General features: G+C 38.2%; 1 protein-coding gene across 1 annotated transcript; it reads right to left on the bottom strand.

The window, feature by feature from the left end:
• On the bottom strand, positions 1-27,383 carry Tnfrsf11b (TNF receptor superfamily member 11b). The gene is made up of 5 exons (XM_027952792.2): positions 27,125-27,383; positions 8,865-9,234; positions 4,810-5,001; positions 2,942-3,166; positions 1-1,202 (listed from the first exon to the last, which is right to left on the bottom strand). The coding sequence occupies exons 1-5, from the start codon at positions 27,152-27,154 to the stop codon at positions 814-816; spliced, it is 1,206 nt and encodes a 401-aa protein (XP_027808593.1). The 5' UTR covers positions 27,155-27,383; the 3' UTR covers positions 1-813.
• Between the last annotated feature and the right edge of the window lie 605 nt (positions 27,384-27,988).

Here is a 27,988-nt window from a genome sequence, read left to right as displayed (position 1 = left end):
CTTTAATGATGTTTATATAGTAAAACCATAAAATCTCTTAAATAAGGTACATTCAATTTCTCAGAGCTTCTAATATTCAGATCATTTATAATTCACACACTTCCCAACATTAAACAATTGACTAAATAATACATTTTCGATAAAATGATATTACAGCTTATACAGATAAAATTATATCACAAAAACACTCCACACAGGAAAAAATGGCAACACCTATTAGAAAACCCTACAAACTTTCCATTAAAAATATATATTTTATCTCTTTCATCTTTCATAATAATAAACAGAATATAGTTTTTATTTCTAAAATTAAGTCTTATACCATTTCTCTCTAGGACGATAATATGTACAAATCTTATATCTGAATGAATATAAATAGCAATACTGGAATAGTGTTACAGATATATTAGTAACTTTTGCAAATGAAACAAAAAATAAAACAACAACAATGTGGCTTTCTAATAAAAGCCCATAGCACAGCTGAAATCTCAAAGCTACTTAAGTTAGACATTCCCATATTTAGAAAGACACAGTGGAGTCTAGTTTTTATTATTATTTCCAGTTAAATTACTGCAAGCAGTAACATGGGAACATACAGTCAGTGGACACTGGGCCAGTCCTGACAGTTGGATCAATTATTTGGGGTTTATTGGGGAAGTTTTCAGGAGACATTAGTTCTTTCTTTACATCATAGTTGCTTTTAGTGCCCTGTGGCAAAATTAGCCATTAGTGATGAGAAAGAAATCACTGTACCCCCTCAATGCCTGAGAAACAGTCTACTTATCCATCAGATCTGGCCCATTGTGAGTCTGGTTATAAGCAGCTTATTTTTCCTGATTGGACCTGGTTGCCTATCATTTCTAAAAATAGCTTCTGGTATAATCTGTACATCGTGAAGCTGTGAAGGAACCGGATGGACTTCTTCAGGCTGTGTGTGACAGTTTTGGGGAAGTGGTATGTTTTCAAGTGCTTGAGCGCATGCATCAGGCCCTTCAAGGTGTCCTGGTTGCCATTTTTTATTCTCCATAAGCTGAGCAGCTTCAGGAGCTGCTCACTTGATTTGCATGTCTTTCTTGTTCTTTCGATGTCTTCTATTCCAACTTTCTTCCCCGGTAAGCTTTCCATCAAGCTGCGAAGCTGCTCAAAGGTGAGGTTTGCGTGCCCAATGTGCCGCTGCACACCATTTTCACAGAGGTCAATATCTGCATAAAGCAAAAGCCCAAAGAGATGTTCACATCATTTATATTCATCTAATGCCATAAAAAAAAAAAAAAAAAAAACAGACTGAGGCAAAAGGTTCTCGCAGAATTTCATAATTTTTAAACTTTCCTCCCCCACCCCTTTTTTTTTTTCCAGGCGACTTAAGTGACACTAGTTATTTCTGAGAACTAAGATAAATATTATTTCATGCTATAATAAGATGCTATATATTTTAGGCACCCAATAAAACTTTATGAGGGCCCCTAATTTTGAAAATTAATAGTGGAGAATTAAAGGCACATTGCTCTCAGTTTTCTATGATCAGTTTGAGATCATAAGAGTTCAGAAAATAAAGAAAGTCAAGTTAGCTGTGTTGTAACATAAATTTCTCTAGTCAGTCACTGACATGGGCACTCTTTGAAGAGTGTGAGTCCAAAGAACTAGAGTATACACTCCAGAGGATATTTCAGCAGGGAGTTCGGCATAAACATGAGGCAGTAAGTAATATTCCTATTAATGACATTTGTCATTTATTATCTGTGAGCCTGAAGGCAAGAAAACTCAGTTCATCTTTTGGGAGTTGAAATATACTCATTTATAAAATAGGGAATTTGGTCCCTTCCAATTCTAACAGTTTCTAATTCTCTATTTCCTGTTCTTTCGGCTTCAGGGCTAATTATATGTTCAAAGAACACTTTTGTTTTGCCAAAAACAGAAGAAAAGTTAGCTCTTTGCATAAGCAAAAGCATTCAACTCTCAAATATGTTAGTCTCCTAAAATCCATTGCTCTGGTTCCAGATGTTTGGGGTTTTCAGGATGGTGTAGGAAAGCTCAGTTATTTAACTATGAGTGAAGAGCAAAATGAATTTCTTATTGGCATTGTCTGCTTTAGGAAAACCACCCTCATTTTTCTGACATGTCCTCCCAATGATAGTTGAAGATGAAACTCTTTCCATTGTACATCCTAAAGCTTACAGTCCACACAAGGTTATAGCCCATAGAGATTTCCTCTCTTTGCATTTTCTATCACATTCTTTGTGTTTTCCATCACATAACAGGTTCTTTCTCTCTCTCTCTCCTCCTTTATCTCAATTTCTCTCTCTCTCTCTCTCTCTCTCTCTCTCTCTCTCTCTCTCTCTCTCTCTTTTCTAACACAGCATTCATTTCTAAAGGAGATTCTTTGGAAATCTCTAAAACATTAGAGTATATGGTCTTAACCATTTTTTCCCCAAGACACTCAAGCACTTTTCACACTATCTTATGAATCCTCTCTATACATGCCATTTAAATGGCGATTTTAATACAGGCCACGTGGTGAGAATGAATGGGAGGGTCCACAGAAGACAGTAGCATCTCTCTGGAGAGAACTGCCAAATACACAGAGCACAGCTTCTTGGTGGAAATGTGAGACAAGATCCAAAGTGGCTAAAGACCTTCTCCTAGGCATGCAGGGAAGCTAAGAAAATAGCTAAAGAATTTGCAAGCAGATTCCCTAAGGTCTAGTCCTTTTGGAGCATCCAATGCACTTTAAAGAGAAATTGGGAGCAGGGGCAAGAACAAAACCTTACACAACTGCTGTAGGAATAACATCTACATTGTCACTTGAAAATCTGTTCAGTCCAACTCTGATTCTTTAAAGGAAACATCATGCACAACTATGCAGGCATGTGGTCTAGCTCCTGTTTTATGACAACTCAGTATCTTTGATTTCTGACTGAGCTCCCATCTCAGGTGTACACACCTTGGATGATCTTCTTGACCATATCTTGGTCTTTGTTTTGATGCTTCCATAATTTCAGCAGCTGGAAAGTTTGTTCTTGTGAGCTGTGCCGCCGCTTTATCCTCTCAACGCTTTCTGCATTTACTTTGGTTCCTGGCAAATTGTCTACCAGGATGCTGAGCCAATTAGGGGTAAATTTCGTAGGAACAGCAAACCTGAAGAATGCCTCTTCACACAGGGTGACATCTAAAGAAGGTAAGGAAACCAAGAAGATTTACTCAAGGATCGGATTTCTGGAAGTATTTTGAATACAAACAAACAAACGAAAAGCAGCAAATGGTGTTTTCCAAGATATAATATGCTAGAATGCAAAGTTTGAGGCTCTTAGAGATAGAGTCTTACTGAACTTAAGTGCTTTCTAATTTTTTTTTATGGGCATTTAGGGTGTGGGGAAGTTTAATAAATGTTAAATAAGAATGTAAATAGCTACAAATAAATTACATATTTTGTCAAAATTCTATAATTTGATATAAATATTAACATTCAAAGATTTATTTCCTTCAAGATCAGTGTCAAAACCAATATAATCACTGACTGTAAGGAGCATGAATATATACATATATAAACATACAGTTTACCTGTGTACTCAAGGCAGGAGATAGATTTCTAAATATGCATTAAGGCATTTGGGTGTGGCTCAGTGGTAAAGCACTTGCCTAGCATGTTCAGGACCCTGAGCTCAAGCCCCAGTCTGACACATATAAAATAGCATGCATTAACTGAAAAAAAAATAAACCTAAAAAAAAAAAAGTCACTCAGTAAAGGGTTGTGATGGCCTAAGTATCTGGTTAGGGTCCATATATTACAGGGATTGGGAACTTGTTTTTAGATTCATCAGATCTGCATCTGAACTTGACTCTGACATTCACACCTATCATTCACTGTGTTTCTGTAAATCTTAAAGCCTATATAGCAAAGTACTTAGCAAATAGTAAGTGCTCCATGAATGACAAAAAATAAAATTAAAGTGAACTAAATAAATTAAAGAGAATGCTAAAGTTAGGAGTCACTCTTTTTATTATCTCTTGCCTTATTTCAATTATTAGATGAGAAATCAGAAAGGCTAGAGAACTTGTCTAAGAAATCAACAACATAGTGAAGAAATGTGGAAACTTGGTTGGAATGATAAATGCATCAACCCACATTCCTATGTTTCAAATACTTCTATGCATTTCAGAAAGACATTTGGGGAGAGTCAAGCTGGTTCATGCTATTGTTTGATTAGATGCCAAAGACAGATCACCCTTGGTTTGATATATCCTCCAGGGAAGGTCTGATTGTAGTCTAGTGGTGGGGTGACAGGGTGAGACATACTCCAGTCCGATTAATGTCATCAACAATATGGGGCAGGCTCAAAGAGTTAGAACCACCAGAGGAATTTGGAACTTCATGCACTAAACAGTCTAAATCCATTGGTGACAAAGCCAAGTATACGTTCTAATTTGTCGTCAGCTTATGTCATCTTGCTTCTTGGTTGCCAATTATAATTTAGCTAATAAAAAAGTCATTCTAGAACATGATAAAATGTCCATCAATTCTACAACTTGAACTCTGCTAATTTGACCTCAAGTAACAAACTTGACACCGCCTATGAATAACACTGAATTTGAATGTGAAAAGAAGGGGAGAAAGTCAGGGTTTGGGGTGTTATCTGTGAGAAGATGAGGACTTTTTCAGAGATTTTGAGTTGTGGCTTTAGCAGATGTTAAGCTGGTTAAGAATCAGGACAGGGAAAATGTGACTAAGAACTTGGCCACAGTCTGTTGTGTTCCATTCAGAGAGAGATGACAGTGAAAATGAGACAAAGGCTGAGTTTGGAATGCCATTACCTATTCCACATTTTTGAGTCGATTCATTGTTTGCAGAACATACATTGTCATGCGTCGCGTTTCCTTTCTGAGTTAGCAAGAGACCAAATATGCTGCAGTTTGTGTGTTTTCTACAGGGAGCTTTAGAGGACGTCTCATTGGAGAAGAACCCATCTGGACATCTTTTGCAAACTGTATTTCGCTCCGGGGTTCCTAGAAAAAACACCAAGCGATTTAGCACCTTCTTCTCAAATACTTTCACAGCAGATACTCTCTTAAAACAGTTCTGGAAAGACTTCTCACTTGGTTTTTACTGCTACTATTATGTATTATGTTGCATAAAACTTTAGGCATTTTCATTTTTCACTTCATTAGACAGAGAGAACAAAACTTCTACAGTCAGCCCCTTAGGCAGGCTCCCCTTCTCCTAATACAAATGCAAGTTTGTTTTGCTGTTACCTACAAAATGATCCTGAAATGTGAGAGGAAAGGAGAGGAAGGGAGGGTGTTCATTAGTCCTGCCTCTGCTGGATGGCAGGAAGGCGGGTTGTCAACTGCATTCTTCACACAATTATTCCTGGAATATCATCAAGGTAACTGCCATGTGTCTGCTGTAACACCATCCTTCGAAATCAGCACCCACTGAAGGTTGCCTCATTAAATTCCAATCAGTTCCTACTGAAGTTCTTTCTTTCCTGAATCCTAATTGCAAAGCAACTCGTAAGCGTACTAACCTTGAGAAGTAAAGATTTACAACGTTACAATAAACTTCTGAAAGTGGCAGTAAAGTTGGCCGCTGACTCAAAAACGTAAGCCTGCAGCGAATCACAAGAGTAAATGGAAAGTGATATACCATTTGCTTGAATTGTTGAGAGAAGGAACACATCATTAAGACTTCAGGAAAGGTAACTGCAAGGACATCTGACTTTACTGTGGTGAGGTATTTGATAAATTTGGAGACATGGCTAATCAGAGTATATGAACCAGTCAGCAACCAAAGTAGCTGTGAAAACTAAGTAACTTCAAACCCTTGACTCTATTATGCATGGATAGATCTGACATTATAGTGTATTTGCATATGAAAATATCTCCATCTAGTGTAAGCTAGTTGAACAATTTAGACTTGGGTATTCAAATGTAGATTTTACAGGCCAATTCTGGCTTATGGGAGATAACAAATGCAAAAGAGACAAATGAAAGCTACAGAAAGTTATTAAACTTCATTTATTAAAAATTTCAACCTCTTACTTCATTATATTTTTTTTACCAAACGAAAGGAAAATAAAAAAGAGGAGCCAAATGGATTGGTTCTAGTTTTATCTCTTGTCCCTTTCTAAAAGACTGATGATTCATTGACCTATAAAAATGACAAAAGACTGGCAGAAACGAGAGAGAGAGAGAGAGAGAGAGAGAGAGAGAGAGAGAGAAAACCACAACAGCCTGAAACCTTCACATATTAAATGCTATTTTCAGCATTGTAGTGACATTATCATTATCTTAGGAACCAGCTAACAAAGCAAGGAGGTTTTTATTTTTATTTTTTTTAAAGTACTTTCTTACTATATGCTTTTTCTTAAATGGAATCCAATTCTACCCCAAATTCTACAATATCATAAGCAGAGATATTTGAGCAATAATTTCAGGACATTCATTCATTGCTAATTCACTAGGAATAAATGAATTGGGTATATGGACCCAAGTATCCTTTTGCCAACTCCCACAGGTTCTACACAAAGAAGAATCTTGCCATTCTTTGGATACATATTTAGGTCTTTTTGTGCATCTTAATGAGAAGATCATGTGTATGAGATAGTATTTTAGGTAAGTTAGTCTTTAAGTTCTTTAACCAAAGGACTGAAGAATGGGAGAACTAATGCTTTATGTGTAGAGGGATCTCTAATGATCTTTCTAGACAGGACTTCTCTCTTTATAACTGGTAGAGCTTTTTATATATAAAAAGATTTACTCATCTAGTAATGATTCTGCCTTATTAATATATTGGAAATATGAGAATTACAACCTGTAAGGCAAAATATGAAATATTATATGATGAAAAGAGTATGGTTTTACAGTTAATAATTCACCATGCTGTCCACATAGGTAATCTCATAAGAAATCAGAAGGCCAACTAGAAGATAGAAAGGTGTAAATAAAATGGGAGAAAAGAAAATCTGACTTAAAAGCAGCAGCAACAACAAATGGATGGTTATTAAACACTTTAAAGAGTAACAGCACATAATGCTTCTTTGTCCTTGGGCTGGAAACCTTTTATTTTTCATGTGGATTTTTAGGCGGAAGAGATAAGTAAATCCCACAGTGGTGCCACAGAATAAAACATGTACCTTTGTCCTAAGTCTCCTGGTTGCCTATGTACTTCATTCTACATTCAGACTTTCATGCATATGAAGCCTCTTTTGCCATTTCCATTATTTTTCAGAATTTTCCAGTTTCTAAGCTGCATAGACCATGCTTAATTATTTTGCATAAACTACTTACTGCACTGAATGAAATGTATTTGGTTTAGTGGGGTGGGCTTCCCTCACTCCACAATTTGGTTTAGCATTTGAGTCCCAAATATCACTCAGTAAAAAGTAGAAAATGTTACTAGTTCCTCCCTCAGATACTCATACCGGAGGCATCTTAGGGTTCTCCATGCAATTTGATTAATTTTTTTTTAAGTTTCTCTGATAATTTTTTTTTAAGTTTCACTACTTAGACTGAATAGATTTCAATTTTGGGATATTCCCTTTGAATGCATTTAGACCTAAAGTATTTGTCATCTAACAATTGACTTTATGTATTATTACTCTATGTGTGTGTGTGCGCGTGCGCATGCAGGATTGAACCAAGGAGTGCGTTATTACTTTCATTTCTCAGTTCTTTTTTATTTTTTATTTTGAGACAAGGTTTCACCAAGTTTCTGAGGCTCTTGCTAAATTGCTGAGGCTGATCTTGAACTCATGATTCTCCTGCCTCCCAGGTTGCTTGGATTTCCCTTTTAAAAATTACATATAATTAGCATCCACTAGTCCAGTGGTTCTTGACCAGGGGTGTTTTGCTAGCCAGAGGACTTGTGACAATGTCTAGAGACATTTTTGGTTGGCTCTATGGTGACAATACTGCTATTGACACCCTGTGGTAGAGGTCAGGGTTGCTACTGAATACCCTACAGTACACAGGACCGCTGCCCACCAAGGAAGAATCCCCCAGCCCCAATGTCAATGGTGCTGAAGTTGAGAAACACTATTTCAGTAATCTATGCAGATTACTCCTTCTTCCAGCTGAGTAAGTGAATACTCTTGATTTTTCCAAACCATGAGGAAGTTCTTATCTACATGGAAGGTTTGTGCATGAATAGAAAAAAGAATTTGAGGCTGCAGATTTAACAGAGTTTGCACACACTGGTCCTAACCTATGCTGCTGGAAATGCAGAAAGGGAAAGCATTTTGTTCATGGTTAAGGCTTCCACTTGGCTTGACATCTGTTTTGTCTAACATAAAGAATAAGCCGTTTAAGGAGGCTGCTAGAGTGTTTATCCTTCCAGATACTCCACTAGGGTGCTAGAGAAAGAACTAGCTTCATTTGTAATAATGAAATGCATTTCCCCTAACCATTTCATTTTTTACATAATTAATTATAACTGCTCATTGTTAGCACTCTAGAGCCTCATTAATATCAGCATAATTACTCTCTTGGTATCAATTAACATTTCTGATGTTTGTCAAAAAGCACTTCAATTTTAAGATGTCCATGCTGAAGTGAAGGTATATAGCCACTATCATTGGTGCGACTTAGAGCATGTTCCTTTAAAAAAGGGCAATCCATCATGCATCTCATTAGGGAGCAATTTGCTGCATTTGAGATCCCTCACTAAATTACCCTGCAGAGGCAAAGTATTCCTCAGAGAAAGGGCCTTGGGAGCAATCCAGATATATAGTATATACCCAGCATGTTCCATTACCTTTGCAATTTGCCATCCTGTAGCTATCATCATGACTAAGGTGTCCCTCAAATATTTCACTACTATCTAGCTTGGCACAATCCTGTTTTTCTGCATGTTGGAAGCAGACACGTACCAGCTTGCACCACTCCAAATCCAGGGGGACAGCTCCTGTGCTTCAAGCAGAACTCTACTTCGAGGTAGCGCCCTTCCTCACACTCGCACACACGGTTGTGGGTGCGATTGCACTCCTGTTTGACATACTGCAGCTCCTTGCACACTGAGCTGCAGTACAGACACTCGTCACTGGTGTGCCAGCTGTCTGTGTAGTAGTGGTCAGGGCAAGGGGTGCACACGGTCTTCCGCCTCGCAGTACAGTGTTGCTTTAGGTAGGTGCCAGGAGGACATTTGTCACACATGAGCTGGTGAGAGGTTTCTGGATCATAATGAAGGTACTTTGGAGGAAAAGTTTCCTGGGTGGTCCATTTAATAGAGATGTCCAGGAACTAGAAGGAGAAAGAGACATAGTGGCAATTTAGCATGGAAATAAGGTTGTTCTATGCAAAGGCAGCATTAGACTCAAAAAGTCCCTTAGTACTTAAGCTTAAGGCCATTCTTGTCTCTTGAGATGGCCACAAAGTAAGTTTAGAAGCCATAATTTTTGCTTTCAGTGGCTGAAACTCAAAGACCATGAATGTGGATAGCAATAAATATAGTAAATAAATCCAGGCTCATAGATGACTGAAACAGAAAGTTTATCAGAACACAACTTACACTTTGATAACTTGCTATACAACCATGTGACTTGAAAAAACCTGGGATTCAGGATTTTCTCTAGATTAGTGAGTGGATGAACTGGTGGCTCCCAGAATAGCTGAAATCAAATCACCTAGACTCCTTACTAAAAATGTAGGCTCCTGGGATTCAAAGCCTTAAGCCCTTAGCCTTCATCAGTGTGGAGCTGAGCCAGGGGAGCAAAAAAAAAAAAAAAAAAAAAAGAAAGAAAGAAAAGAAAAACTCCCAACAACTTCTAGAGTGATTCTAATGCACAGAGAACATGCTAATAATTATTCTTTCATTTATTGATTGGACAACTAGTTATTGAGTCCTCAATATGTTCCAAACTCTGTTTCTGACTACCTAGAATACAATCCTGACTAAAATAGGCAAGAAGTTCTGCCCTTGAGACATTTACTATCCAAATGGAGGATTAAGAAAATACACTGTAGATAAATAATGTATTAATAGAAGTATTGTAACAAAAAGAAAAGATCAGGTAAAGGAGACAGGAAACCGGGAGGGTAAGGTGGGAAGATCATAATTTCTAAGTGGGGTGGTCACAATAGTCATATTTAAGACTAGATGATATCTCTTTGAGTTTTCCTATTATAAGACTTTATGATGAGCAACAAAGTCAAGAGTCAGTGTTGTGTGAAGATAAAGGATCACACCCACAGTCCTCATTCATTCAATGATGATCCACTAGGAGTCAAGCACCAGGAATATGCTGGTGAGTCCAATATGACTATTGTTTCCATAAGCTCACCTTCCACTGGAATTTTGAGGTTGACATTTTCTCCAAAGGTCATTTGGGTCAACACTCATGAATCTCATGGGTGAGTGATATCTACAAAATAAAATTCACTCCCTCTCCTCAAGTTAATTGGGAAAACTTCCAAGGAGCAGGCAAGGTTTCAGAAGTTGCCACACATAATGGCAGGAAGGAGTCTTCATCAGGAAAAAAAGTGTTTCACCAGCTTCACGTGGGCATCTATCTTTGTTATTCTACATCTTCAATGCTTCAAGGGAGCATTGGAGAAATTCTTCACACTAATTTCAGGAAATACACACTGAGAAGAAGCAGTGTTGTTTGGGGGGGGTGGCTTATTTGGTTTCTATTGTTTGTTTTTGGTGCAGGAATCAACACTGACTATTTTCAGACTCTTGGGAGGTGGCAAACCAAACACAATAATTTTTTCCAAACTCACTTCTTTGCAGAGCTCAGGAAATGTCACAGAAACCCCCTGAACTGGAAAAAGCATTCCAAGCTAAAGAAACAGCAATCAGTTTTGAATTAGAGGTAGTACAGGTAAAGAATGTCCTTTTTCATAAACATTTAGGTATTTTAATGTAAGTAATTTCATTCATTTCATACTGGAACATGGCAGGTGTCTGGGCTGCTTGGACCTAGTAGGAGCTGACAAACCAGAAGAAAATAACAAAACATCACACTCAGGGCCATAGATCTTCTAGCAAGGAGCAATTTTCAAAGAGTGATTTGATGTAAGGGAGTCCCAACTAACAACAACAACAACGAAGCAGAATATAGTGAGAACTCAGGGCTCCTTCAGCAGTCTTTGCAAGACAGCCTCTTGACCTGGGAGTTTCTGGGGACAGCTTGTTCTTGAATTTCCCTGGGGGCTTTTTGTTATCTTGAAGGAAAGAAAGCAAGATGAAATGACAGACTTTCTGGTTGGTCATTTGAATGTATTACAAGGCATCTTTTAAGGCCCTATGCATGGATTTAGTTCAAATAGTTCTAGAATACTCAATGCAATCAAATGAGGTTTTCCTTACACAACTTGTAAATACATATGAAAGCAGTAAGAAAGAAAAATCCTCTTGCTGTTTATTTTAAATTTCCTGGAAAGCCACTTTTGGAGTTCTGTCTGCTTTCAAGAGGCGTGACTCAGAGACCCAGAGAGACCCTTTATCTCAAGGGCTACAGTTAAGTGAGCCACATCCTGGTGTATTGCAACCCCAAGATTTTCCCCAGCCTGACTTCTCATTGTTGCGCTGTTCCCATTACAACATGGCCTGTGTTTCCATCTGATCATCAGTATTGACTCTCCCTTACTTAAAAGTGATGGGGATGGGATGAGAAATCCCAACCAATGATGTTTATGTTCCCAATCTGGAAGTCCAAAATCTGAAATGCTCCAAAATTCCAATCTTTCTAAGCATCATATTGGTGCTCAAAAAAACTTCAGATTTGAAATTTTAAATTAGGTATTCTCATCAGGTAAAGTCTATGCAAATATTCCCAAACTTAAAAAAAAAATCTAAAATCTAAAATACTTCTTGTTTCTAGCTTCTCAGATTAGGGTAACTCAACCTTTGTGACTAAGAATGCTAATAAAATGTATATTTTTCTAAGTAATTGGACATGACATTGTTGGTTTCCTGAAACCATGCTTTGGAAATTAGTAGCCATTTCTTTCGCATACAGGGAAGTTGGGAAGAAAGAAATGCTCAGAGAAGAATAAATAAAGAAGCTTGACTTAAGGATTAGAGAGTAAGCAGCGAAGGCATTTCTCCAAGGCAACCATATGGACACATCATCTACATTTTTAAAAATTAGAAAGTCTTGAGGAATTACAGGCTTGTTTTCAGGGAGTTCAATAGGATCTCTGTGTTTTATTTGAAAAATTTCCACTTTGGTAAAAAGACAGAACTCTGTGTGGCCAGAATTGGATGTTTAGGTCTCAATCTTCGGTTAGCCCCAATTCCCACACAGAATTTCTGGAACTGGTTACTGGACAGAGGATGGGCAAGATTAATAGAGCTCTTTGTCTCAGTCCTTTCTGTCACTTTCTTCTGAGTTTCCTGAAAACTCAAGGAAAATGAAGATATAGAACAGACCACCATATCACTGGCTAGAGCTCCTTTTGCCAGCTGATATTTAAAACCTAATAAGAGTTTTAAAATGAATTTTTATGCAATGCAGTCTCCAAATGACCACTGATGAACACCCATAACAGCATGTACAAGGGTGTCTACAAAAGCATAAAGTGCTTTCTATAGAAGAGCCCCTTCTTTCTTGTGTTTTGCCCTTGATTTATAAAGAATAAAGTAGAATTTTCTGGTTTTTTTTTTCTTTTATCCTCCTCCCTTACCCTGTCTATTCATTCTTTAGTATAAACCACTCATTCTTGAAGAAAATTTGAAAGTCCTCCAATATTCTACTTAACATATATATATATTGATATATATATATCAATATATATTGATATATATATATATATATGATATATATATCAATGGACCTTTATTTTATGTATCTATCTATCCATATATTTATTTATTTATGTGGTGCTGAGACTAGTCCCAGGACTTCTTTCCCAAGCTTCCACATCTCAAAGACAGTTTTGGCTGCCTCTCTGATAGCCTCATGCTCCCCCTCGTCTTCCATTTTTAATGTTGGGAACTGAAGAACTTTCTATTTCAAGCCTATCTGTCTTCCCTCATCCATCAAATTTTAGCAGATGACTGTAGAGAGTGAAGATTGTGGCTGGGCTGAATCAGTTGTTCTCTAAAGTCTTTGCTAGTTCTATCATGTTCTTGTTTTTGGTCTGGCAATTTAATTAGCCAATGAACTTGGGAGCAAATGCTTTAGTCTCATCGCCTTCATTCTTCTTCCTCCACTCTATTTACAAAACTCCTCTGTACAGATGAAGTATTTTTGCCACTATTCACTTTTCAGATTCACTCCTGCCTTCCCTGTCCTCTGTATAACCACCTGATGTCCCAGCCTGCTGGTAGGTATGCCTGCTCTCTAGCATGCATCTTGTGCTTGATCTTCCTGGAAGAGTCTCATGTTTAACAAAAGCCAGTTGTACATTTGTTGCTGATCTAGTGGGTGCTAGTTATAACTGCAATAAAGTAATTCAATTAAATATGTAAAGTATCAAACATTGATGAAAAAATAATTATATTTCTATGAAAAGTAAATTGAATGTTTTGGGATGAGTTGAACAATACTGCTCCCTCCCACAAACAATCAAACAAAAACCCTGCAAAAATAATAATAAAATCAACCCACCATAGAATTTAAAGTAAGCAACACAATTCTAGAAAAAACAATAAGGAAAGCATAAAGAAGTATTATATGCAATCAATTAGTTTTATGAGTATCTTCAAGTTTTAAACTGAATAGATGGGCCATACTCACAGAGAAGGGTTTTGTAGGTAATACAGCATAAGAGTCTAGTTAGCAAACAGAGACTCCAATAAAAGAGTTGGTCATATCTCAAAATACAGATGAATATTTATTTAAATCAAAATGAAATATTTCAGATATATGTTTATAATCTTTATTATTAAATGCTCTGACCTTACAATTGATGGTCCAACTATTGGTCCCAAACGCATATAAATTTCTGACAATAGTGCCTCATATTTAGTAAGTAGAGCAGTATGGTAATGGTATGTGTAAGCAGGAAAAAAAAAAAACTAAGTAAATAGTTTATTCATTAATTCATTAATATGAAGATGGAATTCCATTTTGTCTATTCCATTTAAACATACATGTTTTAAATCTACTCTGTGCAAGGCAATGGGCTAATAAGCAGCACATAAAATATTTTGGTTAGTACTCACTTTAGAATTCTTTTTACCATTATTATCACTAAGTCTCCACCAGCTACAAACACAAGTCTTAGGAAGGTTAATTAACATGTCCTAGGTCATAGTAATCACTGCCAGCCAAATTCAAACCCACAGCATATGCCTCATAAAACTATTTTGGTGGAGGGTCAAATTCCAACATTTAACTAATGCTTTCACTTATACTGTTGCCTTTACACATAGTGCAGTAGTAAACCCCAAAGTACTTAGTGCTCATTCAAACTCAAGGGCAGAGACTTAGGAGACCACTAGCATTAGAAGAACAACCAAAGCCTTTCTAAAGTCCAAATGAACAAACGGATAATGACGTTTCTCTCTTTGTACTAAGACTAGGTCTTGTTCAAAGCTTCTGAGCTGGAAATTTCGCAGATGACAAGTGATTTGATTAGAGCACTAAAATGCTTTATGCATCTGAATGACAAAAGGATACACTTCCTCTAGCAAGCTTATTTTTGCATTACGCAATGCAGCCCATCCCATAGCCAGGGCTTGCTCTCTGGTATGCAGAACCATGAATGACCCAGTGGGTTTCCATTTATGGAAGATTCATTAAAAGGAGCCCACGCAAAGCCTGAAATAACCATTTGGTTTGGGAGTTCCTTTTGTGATCCCTCGTCATGATCTTTGCCGCAGAGAACTATTTGAGGACTATCCAGAGTTAGCTAAACTTTTGGTCAGTTTGGAAACCATGCCATTTTCTAGTTCATCTTAACCATGAAAGAAAACATCCAGAATATATATCATGCTGAATTTCCTAAATATTTCTTGTAATATAAATTATAGTGATTATTAGAAACAAACTATTTTCCCATAAGGGTCAGTTTATTTAATTTTTAAAAATAGTTGTACAGTGCAGGTTCTCTTCTCTGCCCTCCCTCCATCCCTTAAGTAAATAGTTTATTCATTAATTCAGCAAATATTTATTGAAACAATGGCTGTGCCCTGGAAATGCAGTTAAGAAGAACATTTATATAAAAGCCCAGGCTGGTGTAAAATATTCATAAACTTCTCACTGGCAAAGCAACTGGAGGCAGAAGAGAGGAGAATAAAGACTAAGAAAAGACTCAACAGAGAAAGAAGTCAGGAATTACGAGGAGCACTGTAATGGAGAAGGAGAGGAAGGGATAGATCTGGTAAGTCAGCTGATTACTTTAAAAGGGGGTGGTGCTAGAATAAGCAGTTGAAGAACAGGCCTTTGAATTCCAAGGATTAGGCATTAGATGTTGCCATTGATTCTATCAGCAGGAGAAGCAGAAAGTTATGGAGAGAGAGAGTGGATTTAGTTGGGAACAATTTCCATCTTTGAGACTCAAGTGATAATACTTAGCAAATGAATGGATGTATGCAATGAGAATTTGGGGGCAGAAATACAACAGAAGACACATCTTTTAGGATTAAAAGCACATAAATCTCTTTAGGAGCAGAAAAAGTGGATAGCATCACCCAAGGAAATAGCATACAAGCAAAAAGGACAAAATCATTAACCTTTGGGACTTAACAAACATTTGAGAGATTGGATGAAAAAGAGCAGGTAAAAATGTAGGAACATCATGGAGAATTTCAGGAAGGACACTAAATGAGTAATGAATAATGGCTTTTGAAAAGTGTGAATTAGTAAAAGCATTTTCAGCTGGGAAGCTGGCATTTGCAATTCTACCACTAGTTTAGTAATCCCAGGTCACTCACTAACTCACTGATGAGAAGGATCCTTGTGTTACTCAGCCCCAGACAATTGGCATATTTCAAACCAGTAAGAAGACAAATGAAATTGATGATAAGGAAGGAAGTTCCAAACAAGCAGGAGAGGGGAGGGGAGGGGAGAGGAGGGGAGGGGAGAGGAGAGGAGAGGAGAGGAGAGGAGAGGAAAGCATTTGTCTCCCTATTCCTTAAATGCTTAGTATGAGGTTGCATACATAGAATGTATTCAATATAAACAGATTAACTGTATTTAACTCAACAGCTATATTAAAAACCTACTATGTGTAATTAGGATCATTGGGGATCATACAGATGCAGATAAATATCTGAGATGTAAAGGACACATTTGCAAGGGCAAGAGCAAAGTCTGCAATTTCCTCATCTAAAATGATAGGCATGACAGAATCAGCCTAAAGGAAGCTATTTTTTAAAGTGTCTTTCATTTTTCATGGCATTTTGCATGGACTGTTCCATTTCTATGTGGCTGCAATATTAAAGGTGGCTGTGGAAGAAAGGCAGTTCATTTGAGAGGTTTATCTAGTGCTGCCAGCTCCCCACCTGAAGGTCTACTCCTGCTTAATAACGTTCACAATAGCCAGCTGTTTGGCTGAGGATTGTCTCTCTAGGTAAAAAAAAAAAAAAAAAAAAAAATAAGAGCAAGTGAATTAAATCTGTTCATCTCTACAGGACTTATTTGCTGCCAACAGCTTTCCTAGGCAAACGGGGACAAGAAACACAAATAATTATGATTTATTAGATGAATCACTGGGCCCAATTCTACACTGTTTTGCTTCCCATGGGGATGGAGAACTGTCTCCAGGTAAAATTCAACTTTGAGTGTAATTTTTGTTCCCTTCAGAAGTTTCCTGCAGTTGTCTGAAGGCTTTAAAATTAATTAGCAGTAACTTGTTTGGGGTGGGAATCCATCAGAATTGTCAGAATGGATTTGCTTATGACGCTTTTGCTGCTTCAGAGAATTTTTATAGACAATTAACATTTGATAGATTAACGATTAAAGGCAAAAAAAAAAAAAAAAAAGAAAAACCCTAAGAAGAAAGAACTTGTAATACAGGTAAACATGATGTAGATAAACAGAAATCTCACATAATTTGACTCCCTGGATCTTAACATTTCTTTTCTTTGGCTTCTGTTTATTACTAGATTTGAGACATGACATCAGACCTGGACACCATGATGTCCTGTGCCTTTATCTCCTTCAGGTCCCTTCACAAGCACAAGGCAGCAACACTTCCTCAAGATTCCCCAGACAGTTTCTATCCCCTCGGGCTCACCACTGGCAATACATTTTAGTATGCTGGTACCTCTGAATGTGTTTTGAAGTTCCATTTTATTTCTTTAGTGCTTCTCTTTTTTTAATATTTATTTTATTTTATTTTTTTAGTTGTAGATGGACACAATACTCTATTTCGTTATGTGGTGCTGAGATCGAACCCAGTGCCTCACACATGCAAGGCAGGAGTTCTACCGCTGAGCCCCAGCCCCAACCCCAAGTGCATCTCTTTAAAAAAGATAACTTTAGTCCACCACACCTTTTGATTGCTAATGAAACCTGTTAAAGTCCAATCAACATATGGCTAAGGGTGAGAGAAGTAAGGAAAGCCATGAAGGCAATGACATGGAACAGAAACCAGGAGTAAAAATGGAATCAAGCCACTTATGAATTAAACACGTGACTATTTCCTCTGTGTCTGCCATGTGGGAAATATCCAATTGTTGTCCTGGATAATTTGGTGAACGACAGTAAGTGAGTCTACTATGATCTTGTTAGACAGCAGACTCTGGACTAAGCCCACTCTTCACATCCTTTTATCTTCCATCCCTCCACCTATCTCTACGAGGATGTGGCTAGCCCCACTTCATAGAGGAAGAAACTGAGTCGCAGAGAAGTTGGGTGAGTCAAAGGTCACAGAAGTAGCACATAGTCAAGGTGGGATTCAAATCAACTGACTTTTCTCTGTGGGGATCTTCAGTCTTATGAAAGAGACAGACAGGTACATGATCCACTGTAACATAGAATTCAGAGTGATCTATCATTTGTCTATCTTCTTTTATCCTATCTTTATCAGTCTGTCTGTCCATCCACCCTTCCTGATGAACAATAATTCTTTCTTCTCCTGTTCCGTGAAGCAGTAGTTCACACATCCTGTCTGCAGGTGGTCCTGTGGGGCTGGGCAAGCAGCTCTCAGTAGTGTGCTCCCATGAGTTGGCTCTTCCTCCTTTCCTACCTTACTCATCATAGGCTCACTCTTGCTTCTCCAGGGTTGCACTCTCTCATAAGCTACTAAAGCTTTTGGCCTCATGCCATGTTACCTAGGGAGTCTGGGTGCAGACTCATATCCTGTAAGGAAACCAAGACATTTAGTTGTCAAAGAAAAAAAAAAAGTATGGTGGCTCCCTAGAGCTGAAGGAATTGAAAAAGAGATTAAAACACACTGGAATCACTTTGTCTGAGGAGTTGGCCCTCATGAACCCCATGCAGAGAACTAGGAGTTGAAGGTACCCAGAGACATGGCTCTGATTTATGAGTAGTTTTCTCTGGTCTTAGCTACTAGACATTAGCATACTCTATGACAAAGTAGGAAAGAACATGTCATCTCAGTAATCTTAGGGGAAAGTTGCCTAACTTCTCTATTTCCTTATCTGCAAAACAGAGATACTAATCTCTGCACCAAGGATTTTTATAAAAATTAAGTGAAAAATTACCTGTGATATCCAAATCTGATGTCTATTATCAACATGGTTAATATCTTTCTATTTTGTGGTCTCCTCCTTATGGCTGGTCTTACTTGGGTAGAAGTTGTAGATGAAGATGAGTCAACATTTACAAAGAAATGCTCAGAAACCATGAAGAAATAAAATATGACTTCTGTTTGTAAGGGTAAAAGAAATTGAAGTTAAAGTGTAAAAGACGGGGCACTGTAAAGTTTCTAAGCTGCAAGGCCTGAGTTAAAATATAAAGGACCAGGTATTGTTAAGTTCCTATGCTACACGCAAAACCTGAAGTTCCTGTAGCTGTTAAGACAATACTCGAACTGCCCAGTAAATATTCCCCGACCGCCTGGCTGTTTAATAACTTAGGGCCTTGTGCGATTTTGCACGTAGGCATCGCAGGGCCTAAACCTATCAGTTTGAATGTGTATCCCGCTTTAGAACTGACCTATCACTCCTGCCCAACCTGTTCCCGCCAATGAATGAACTAATCATGTTTAGGAATTGTTGTTTGATTTTCCCGCGGTGTATGATGATTTGTTAAAGGAGACTGTGATGTATGTAAAGTCCCCGCCCTCCCCAAAAGTGTACTTAAGCATTGCACAACCCCTGCTCTGGGCTCTGGGCTGCTCTCCCTTCTTGAGTGAGCACAGAGCCCCAGCACGCTGGATTGGATCCTCAATAAACCCCACTTGCTTTTGCATGAGCCGGTCTCTTGGTGGTCTCTTCCTCCGACGTTCGCTGGACCCTTACAATATGATTTCTGTTTGGTCACCCTTACATAATAGATATTTGATTTAGTCTCCTACTAAGTACCTGTTGGGCTTCCTCATTTGCAGCCCAGATAAGCCTGTATGTAATTTCAGTTGCCTAAAATTTTGAAATTTTAGCAATAAAAGAAAGAAGAGTTTCTTTTTCAATAATTTTCTAGTACTGGTTTTGATGAAAAAGGAATTTTAACTGGTAATCTAGAATTATGGATTTAGGTCATTTGTGATTTTTAAATTGTCTTTGTAATTAATGCCCCTCAATGAGCAGACAGAGCTGGGGTTTTGCTTGAATCAGTCATATCTGGTTAGGTTTTATGTTGTTCTAATAAACAACATTGAAATATCTGTGGCTTAAAAACAACAATAAAGGTTTATTTCTCACTCATGATACTGTCTCTGCTGATGGCGTTAAGCAAAGTCCCCTGTCCAGGACCTAGGGCCACCAATATCTGAAAAATTGCCAGTTTGCTTTGGAAAAAGAAAAGAACAACAAAACAAAACAAAATAAAGAAAAACCCCAACCCTTGGAGGGCATAGATGGGTAATTAAGTGTTCTAATTTGGAAATGACATATCTTTTTTAAGTTGCAAGTTTGGCCAGAACTATTCATATCCTCCCTCACTGCATCTTCATAGCGAGAAGACTGGGAATTACAGTCCTGCCAAGTTTCTGGAAGGAAGAAGAATTGAGAACAATTGGCAGAAAATAATATCACACCATCCCCTCCAAAACATCACTCAATACTTTCTAGTTCACACTTATTCAGCCCAACCTACTTGATTTTTTTCTTTCTTTTTACTGGACAGTAAAAGAGGAGGCAAGGAACAGAGTGTGGGTAGCAGAGGTCCTCTGTCTATCAGCCTGGTGTATTATTCAAATGTAGTTTTTAATGGTCTTGCCAAGCTACCTATTATCATGCTTATTATGCCTGAAGGTTTGACATTTATTCCAAAGAGCAGTGTGCAATTGTCAAGTACTTCTTTGTGAATACAAATTCAAAGAAAATTCTGCTCAATGAGTCTAAGGAGACTGCTAGTGACCATAATTATACCTCTTCAGTAAGTCCTGAAGGAATGTCTTAGACCTGACTTTTCACTAAATGAAATATGAAAAAAAAAAAAAATACCCATATTAACAAATTCTATGCACACCTGCTAAAGACAGGAAGAGCTTGTTTCACAATGAGAAAATAGTTTTTTGGCTTAAAAGAACAATTTGTGATCCTAAAATATGTAAGTCATGCTACCTAAAAGTAGGTAATATTTCAAAAGCCGATTCCTCTTGTGATCTCATTGACCTCCACAGAATTTCCTATACATGAACTAATGGGGCAGAAGAAATTTTGACAAAATAGATTATTTTTAAAACATTTCTATAGAGTAATGTTTTTATACAAAAAAATGGTATTTATTTGCATGATTGTGGTGGGAAATAGTAATAACCAATCTTTTATTTTTCAATTCAGATGTAAAATATTTAAATCTAAAGTATACCTTTCATATATGACCTGTTACATCACCTCTATGTTGGAAGACGCAGAGAAGTGGAGTCACTGATTGCCCCTCAAAGTCTAAGGCAGGACTAAGAAATTCAAATCTTTGTCTCTCCTCTGCTCTTGCTGTTGCAGAGTATTGTCACAATGCTTACAACTGAACTCCTAAGTTACACTTTGTTGTTTCTGGTGGTGATGATGCAAAGTGATGGTGAGAGGAATCATAATGAATAGGGTCCTGAATGCATATTTTTAAGGAAAAAAATGTACAGTTTTTTAAATAAGAAAGTAATAAAAAGTTTTTGCTTCTCATCAATAAAACACATGGCCAAGAGCAAGACCAAGAACAAGGCCAAGGCCAAGGCCAAGAATAAAACCAGGATAAGATAAGTCCAAAACATTTCTGGGCAGATGGATACATTAATTAGATGGTAGTAATCACTTTACAATGTTTAGCAAACCCTTTATATTATATACTTTAAATATATACAGTTTTTATAAAAATACAAATTTAAAACAAGATGATTCAAGGAGATTAAGAGTATTTTCATGGTAAGGTTATAAAATTCTAAGGAATTGCATTTTTTGAAAAACTTATAAGAAAGTGATAAATCAAGGCCATGAATAGCTCATCACTATTTTAGAAGGACTTCATTTCTCTAGCGTCTTATATCCATTTACGATATGGCTAGTTCAGGTGCTTCCGAGAAATTGGAGTTAAAAACCTACCCAAGCACCTGGGAAATTATGTCACCTTGTAGCTGGAAGAAACCATTTTGGTATGTCTGTAAAGTGTTCTGGCTGTGAAACATTAATTTAGAGAGGCCAGGTAAGTGTGAGAGTGGGTACCACACAGCTTCTCACCTATCATGTTGCAACACTATTCTTATCCCTTACAACTGTCTAAAAAAATTCTTTTTTTAGACTTTCTATGCTAGTTACCCCAAAATATTCTGTGGTACTGAGTTCCAAAAACTAATTACATGTCACATAAAAATACTGTCCTTGTATCTATTTCAAGTTGGCCGTACCTCACTCATTCTTCTTGCATAGATAGTTTACAGATGTTGCTAGGACTTCCTATTCACTAGTTCCTGCTATTGTGGGTTGCTAAGTTTTATTTTGATTTTTGTTTTCTTTTCTAAACATGGCTGCTAGTGCTGTTCTTATTTGCATTTTGTTTACCAGACTATCGATATCAGAAATGTGGTCTGGGAACAGCTCTACCCTCTCCTTTTTTTGCCATGAAAGGTCATTTTTCTCTATGACTCTCTAGGACAGTGACCCAATTTTTTTATTTCCAGTTCAAGTTTCTCCTATGGCCTAAAATTTCTTTATTCTAAATACTTAGTTGGAAGCTCTATTGGATTATTTTACAAACATAGAACATTTCTCAAATCCGAAATGAATACTTAATGGCCAACATTAATACCATGAACCCCATAATCACCGAAGATGGCACACAATCCAACCAGATGGGAAAGTAAGAAAGCTAGTTCAGTTGAGCTTATGTTGCACTTTTGAGGACCAATATATGAATGTGGCTTATTTTTGTTGCTTGCTTAAGTGCGAGCTTTCACACAGTATTGACATGCACCTTTTCTTTTTTTCTTTCTTTTTTAGTAGTGCTGAAGATCAAATCCAGGGCCTCATGCATGCTATCTAAAAGCTCTACCACTGAGTTACATCCAAGCTCCTGATATAAATCTTCATAATAGAAATGCACAAAAGAATATTTAAGGGGTTGGGGTTGTGGCTCAGCAGTAGAGCACTTGCCTCGCACGTGTGAGGCACTGGGTTTCATCCTCAGCAACACGAAAAAGTAAATAAACAAAATAAAGGTATTTTGAAAAAAAAATATTTGAAATATTGGTCAGCTAGAAAGAGTTTTATATTAGTATGAGATCAAAGCCAATATTAGATTGTTGTTTACTGGGAATAAGCTAAATTCTGTTGGAACATTCATGGAAACTGACAGTGGATTAACCAATACTTTAGAAAATCTCACCATAGCTCCTTTGTGTCAGGCACTATGGAGACCACAGGGCTGTGATGAGTAAGATAAAAATCTTTGCATGTAAAGAGCTCATATTTGGTTGACCTCAGAGAAGTTCTGGGAATATGAACATGAAGGGCGTCCCTAGGGCACTATGACTGCTGCTGGTGTCCTGAACAAATACATGTACCACATGCATACAAATGTCCTATTGACAACTGACATACATAATCTAAGTGAAAAACCTACTTGAGCCTAGATCGGAGCTCCATTTTATCTATACACAGAGTAGTTTTTACATAATTATTCTACATATGGTACTTTCCAGGAATTTGTCTACATAAAATTTGAGAGATGATGGAACTTTGTGATGTTTAAAACTCTAACAAGATTTGTCCACCATTTTAGAAAAAATCACAGCACCAAAGCCAACCCTGGTCACACTGTTGAGCCACAGTATGACACACAAGCCCAGCCTCCCTTCGTTGCGGTGTATCTGGTGGCAATTCCACATAAAGATGACAGCAGATCATAACTTCTTTATGACTTCTAGAGAAGCTATTTTATTATAAATTACTTTTCTTTCATTACTCTTTTATAGTATAGTAATGCCAGGATATTGATTTTATAACAATTATATGTGGAAGCAAAATATATGTACTCTGAATTTCATTTCAGGAGACAAGGAGGTTGTTACAAAAGATTTATTATACAAGCGCAGGGAAGGAGTCTGATATAATTGAGAACTACTGCCCTGCAGGGTAAAGCAGACAAACACACTGATAATTTTGTCATCTTTGCTCCATCACAGTGACCTATGGGGCAGCCAGGCGTCATCAGGCAAGACCTTGAAAAATGCATACATAAATTTTTGTAAGATTACTCTTTCTCTTCAGTCTACTCCTCAGTTCTTTTTAATTTTGCTAGTTATTCATTTTTGATTACAAAAAAAAAGAGAGTGCAGGCTAAAGAGAATGCTGTTGGTTAATAAGATGCTCAAGAAAAGAATGCTTTTCACAGAAAACTCTCCTGCAAAGGGAGCACAGTCAGGGAGCTGAGGGTTCTTGAGAGGAAAAACCCAGGAGGTGAGTTAGTGGATGGAAGAGCAAGAACCTTGGAGGGTGTTCACTGTCCTTTTGGTGAACGTTGCCAGAGTTCTCCCTCTAGAACAAACTGGATAAAACATTTGACACAGAATGTTTTCTTTCTCCACCAATGATATCTGACAGCTGAGATTTTAGCCTAAAAAGTAAAATGAACAACCAGATTGAAATTAGGAACTGCCTGAAGGTTGCTAGGTGACCGAGGCCAGGAAGGTTGCAGTAGAGGGGGATCAGCACTGTTTGGAGTGGAGTATGTCAGATTCTCCTAGAAACTGCACAGTACTCATTTTCTTAAAAAAAAAAAAAAAATGGCTAGGCAAATACACATACTCAGCCACTGGAAGAAGGGGAGGGAAACCAAAATAAACACAAACAAAAAGTCAAAAGCCCCAAAGGGCTTTATTCTAAAGTTAGATGGTCAGACCATCTTTATCCTTTAGGATAAAGGAAGATGGCCTGAAGAAAAATCATCTCTACACCTCCCACCCCTCCATCCAAACTTCTAGTGTCCTTGGATTAATTCTGAGCTTAGCTTTAAATTCAGTGGGTGGTTCTGGCAGTACATGGTAGGAAGTTCCAGCCACCAGTTAAAACACAGGCCTAGACCAGTGTGTTCCTAGGACACCAAGTAATTCATGGGCAACCATAAAAGAAATACCATCGTGTTATTACTATCTCATCCTTCAGAGCAAGTGTCTCCCAACTACACTCAAGCATTCAAGGAAAGCCCAGGATGATACCCCCTCCTTCCTTTCACTGCTTGCCAAACTGAAATGTCCTCTGCTCTCACAAAAAGAATCTAGAATTCTGCTTTAACATAGAATTTTGCTTCTTCTACGTGCTGGGTTCAGGATGCCCTGACTTCATCTCCAACAGTGAAAATGTCCTACCCCTCCTTCCAGGTGATTCTCCCTCCTCTGAGTATCACCTGCATTATTTTTTTTCTTTTTGTTTTACATATTCACTTGGTTCTAGATCATCTTATAGTTAGCTGTGAACATAAAGTTAGAAGTTACTGTTAATATGGAGCAGGAACTCTGTGTGTTTTTTTGAATGTATGCATATCATTTTAACCCGTTTATATCTGCCTTCTCCACTAGGCGCTGAGTTCTATGGGGGCAGCAGGGTGTCCATCCTGGTTTTCAATCTGTCCTGACCCGCTGGTGGCATGTTGCTACAAGACCAAGTAGCTATATTGCTTCTGATTCCTAGAATTGCCTCTCTGTGTTTTCTTATAAAAGGGGATTCAGACTCTGTATGTGTAAATACAAAGTGTCCACTTCTAATTATTCATGAATTAAGACAATCTCAGACACTAAAGAAGGGCAAAGTGAAATCCTTCCTATTTGAAGTATTTGCTGTGTTCAAAACACAAATTTTGTCTTCAGATAATGCTGTAGCACCTAAAATTGTGTTACCTGCATACATCTCTATTTCCCTATATAGACTACATACAAATATTTCTGCTTGCTATTAAGAACATGTAGTTTAGAAGAAATCTCCAAATTTAGAAGTTATTAACAATCTGTTTATTGTTAATAAATTCTATGACACAATAAAAAGGGTTAGAGAGAATAAAAATGCTCCCTCATTTACAGAAGGGTTATATATCCTATCCAGAACCTGGAATGATTAGTTGTGTATCCATACAATGGAACACTATACAGTGATGAAAATGGACAAACTACTGTACTCCCAACACTTATGATGAACTTCACTACAGAACTTTGAGTGAAAGGAGCCAAATGCAAAAACCACACAAAGATTTTTTAAAATATAAAGTTCAAGAATAAGCACAATATACATATGTTGTTCCATTCAGAATATTGATTCTTGTGGCCACGAACATAGCAGTGACAGGGATGGGGACAGGAAACTTTTCAGGTAGTATTGGTAATGTAGTTCTTGATCTGTGTGTCAGCTCACAACTGCTCAATTTGAAAATTTCATTAGCACTTAACAACTTGTACAATTTTTTTGTTATATATTTATAAAGCTTCATTTTCTAAAAAGTTCTCCAGGGTATCTGTATTAGCATACATATATAATTTATATATAATATATATGTATATATATTATATGTATAGATGATATATATAATTGACATACATGAATTCCTGTCCAACTTTTCTTGGATGACTTTGTTATATGTACTTATTTGGGCCTGTCTAGCACAGGAACTAAGTGGAACACTACCTAGACTTCCATTCACACTTTGTGGGTTAGAGGCTGAAGTTTAAACATTTACTCTAACACATCCAAAACACAAATGTGGCTTATATACGAATTTTCCTACCCTTGCATGAATGTCTGATTAGTAAATTAATATATTCAACACTCTTACTGACATAAAGGAAATAGCTATTTGGTTATAAAACAACCTACATACAGATCTTAACAATGATCCATCAAAAACCCAACCTAAAATAAATTACAGAGAATCCTTTATTTTCCAAACAGCATTTAACATCGTTCTTAGCCTTATTTAGTAGTGCTGAACTTCAATTACTTAAATGTATTCTTGCATACACTTAATAACATTTTACCACATTATATTGAAGTTGAGAACTGGAATAATCTTTTTTAACAATAAAGGTATTAAAATATTAAATGTCACAGTGAATGGTGTGTGTGTGTGTGTTTGGAGAGAGAGAGAGAGAATATCTTTTCCCTGTTGCTAATGATTCCGAATTGACCACAACTCTTATAAAAGTGAGCCTAATGATGTATCGTGTTATGTTATGTTCATGGCATCCAAATTGTGTTCTATATAATAGTTTTTAAAACCGTTGGTAGAGAGCTTGCCTCACATTCACAAGGTCCTGGGTTCAATCCCCAGCACTACAACAAACAAACAAAAAATACTCTCAGGAGCCACAGCATTGCTAAATGATAAAAAGACCAAGATAATTAAGCAAAAATATAATGAACAACATGAGAGCAGAGATGAAGAAAATAAATCAAATGGATCTCTGGTCTCCTTTCCCCATTAAGGAACTTTGCAGGGTGAAGAGGAGCCCCAGGGGAGGCACGAAATAGCTAGAAAGAGGTTTCCTGTTCCAACCTGACCCCAGATCCCTCCTGGGAGAGAAAGTTAAGCTGGGTCCCCATCAGTGGGCTGGGAGGTCCGGAGACCAGGTGGCAGGTAGCCGCCCCAGACGTCCAGGCCCGGCGCCCGCTTCCCCTGGCCCAGGGACTCACCACGAGCGCGCAGCACAGCAACTTGTTCATTGTGGTCCCCGGGAAACCTCAGGCGCTGGAAGGCGGCGGCGGCGGTGGCAGCGGCTGGGCCAGCAACGCTAGGTGCTTCTCCGCAGCCACTGCGTTGGTGACGTTTTATATAACGTTCCAGCAACAGGAAGTATCTCTGGCTTTGATCAGTCATTTCTTTGTCCTGGACCAAACTTTGCACCTTCCCTTTTTAGGAACCTTGGGCGGGAGCCGGCGGTGGGGAGTGGGGGGTGGGGTGCGGGGCCGCGGAAAGCTCCAGGGTTAACGCTTTCAGAGCCGGGTGGAAAGAATCCCCCTGAGAGGTGGGGCAGGGGTGGGGGAGGGCGGGGATGTCTGGTCTCTGCAAGGGGGTGGGGGTGGGGGCGGGGGAGAAAGCAAAGCCACCAGGCTGCGGAACAAGGCGGCAGCTGTCTCCGCGGCTGGCCCTGAGGTTTCCCAGCCTCTTCCCGCCAGCGGCCGGCCTCCTGGCAGCCAGGACCAGCGGTGGGAGGGTTGGGCACACGCTGGGTAGCCGCTGTGCTGGTGGCTCCTCCACCCAGAGTGTCCAACTAAGCCAAGATCCGGACACAGCTGGAGTGTCCCAGACTTTGTCCCCTCTGGGAGAGCTGTGAGTTTCCGCTTTGCCCGGTTGTCTGGCCCCTTTTCTGCCAGGTTCAGAGAGCTGGGATAACAAGGCCTCTCATTTATGCGTTCCTGGGAGCACTGTTTGGGAAGTTTGCAACAATTAATCTTCAAGGTTGCATCGAACCTAAGAAGAAGGAACTTCCGTAAGTGATGTCCAAGTCTAAAGCCCGTGCTTGCCACCGTTCACTTCTTGTTGTCTGGGCTATTCAG

Source organism: Marmota flaviventris, chromosome 15 (genome assembly GCF_047511675.1).
Source record: "Marmota flaviventris isolate mMarFla1 chromosome 15, mMarFla1.hap1, whole genome shotgun sequence".
Lineage (NCBI taxonomy): Eukaryota > Metazoa > Chordata > Mammalia > Rodentia > Sciuridae > Marmota > Marmota flaviventris.
Note: the sequence above shows the minus strand (reverse complement) of the source record. Positions and strands in the feature narration are given on the sequence as shown.

Bases quoted from the DNA above. Each gene is read 5' to 3' on its own strand.
- Tnfrsf11b (XM_027952792.2), bottom strand. From the start codon at position 27,154: ATGAACAAGTTGCTGTGCTGCGCGCTCGTG. The intron at 9,235-27,124 runs GTGAGTCCCTGG...TTCTCCTTCTAG, and splicing joins TGCTGTGCTGCGCGCTCGTG to TTCCTGGACATCTCTATTAA. The intron at 5,002-8,864 runs GTACGTGTCTGC...TGTTTTTTCTAG, and splicing joins ATTTGGAGTGGTGCAAGCTG to GAACCCCGGAGCGAAATACA.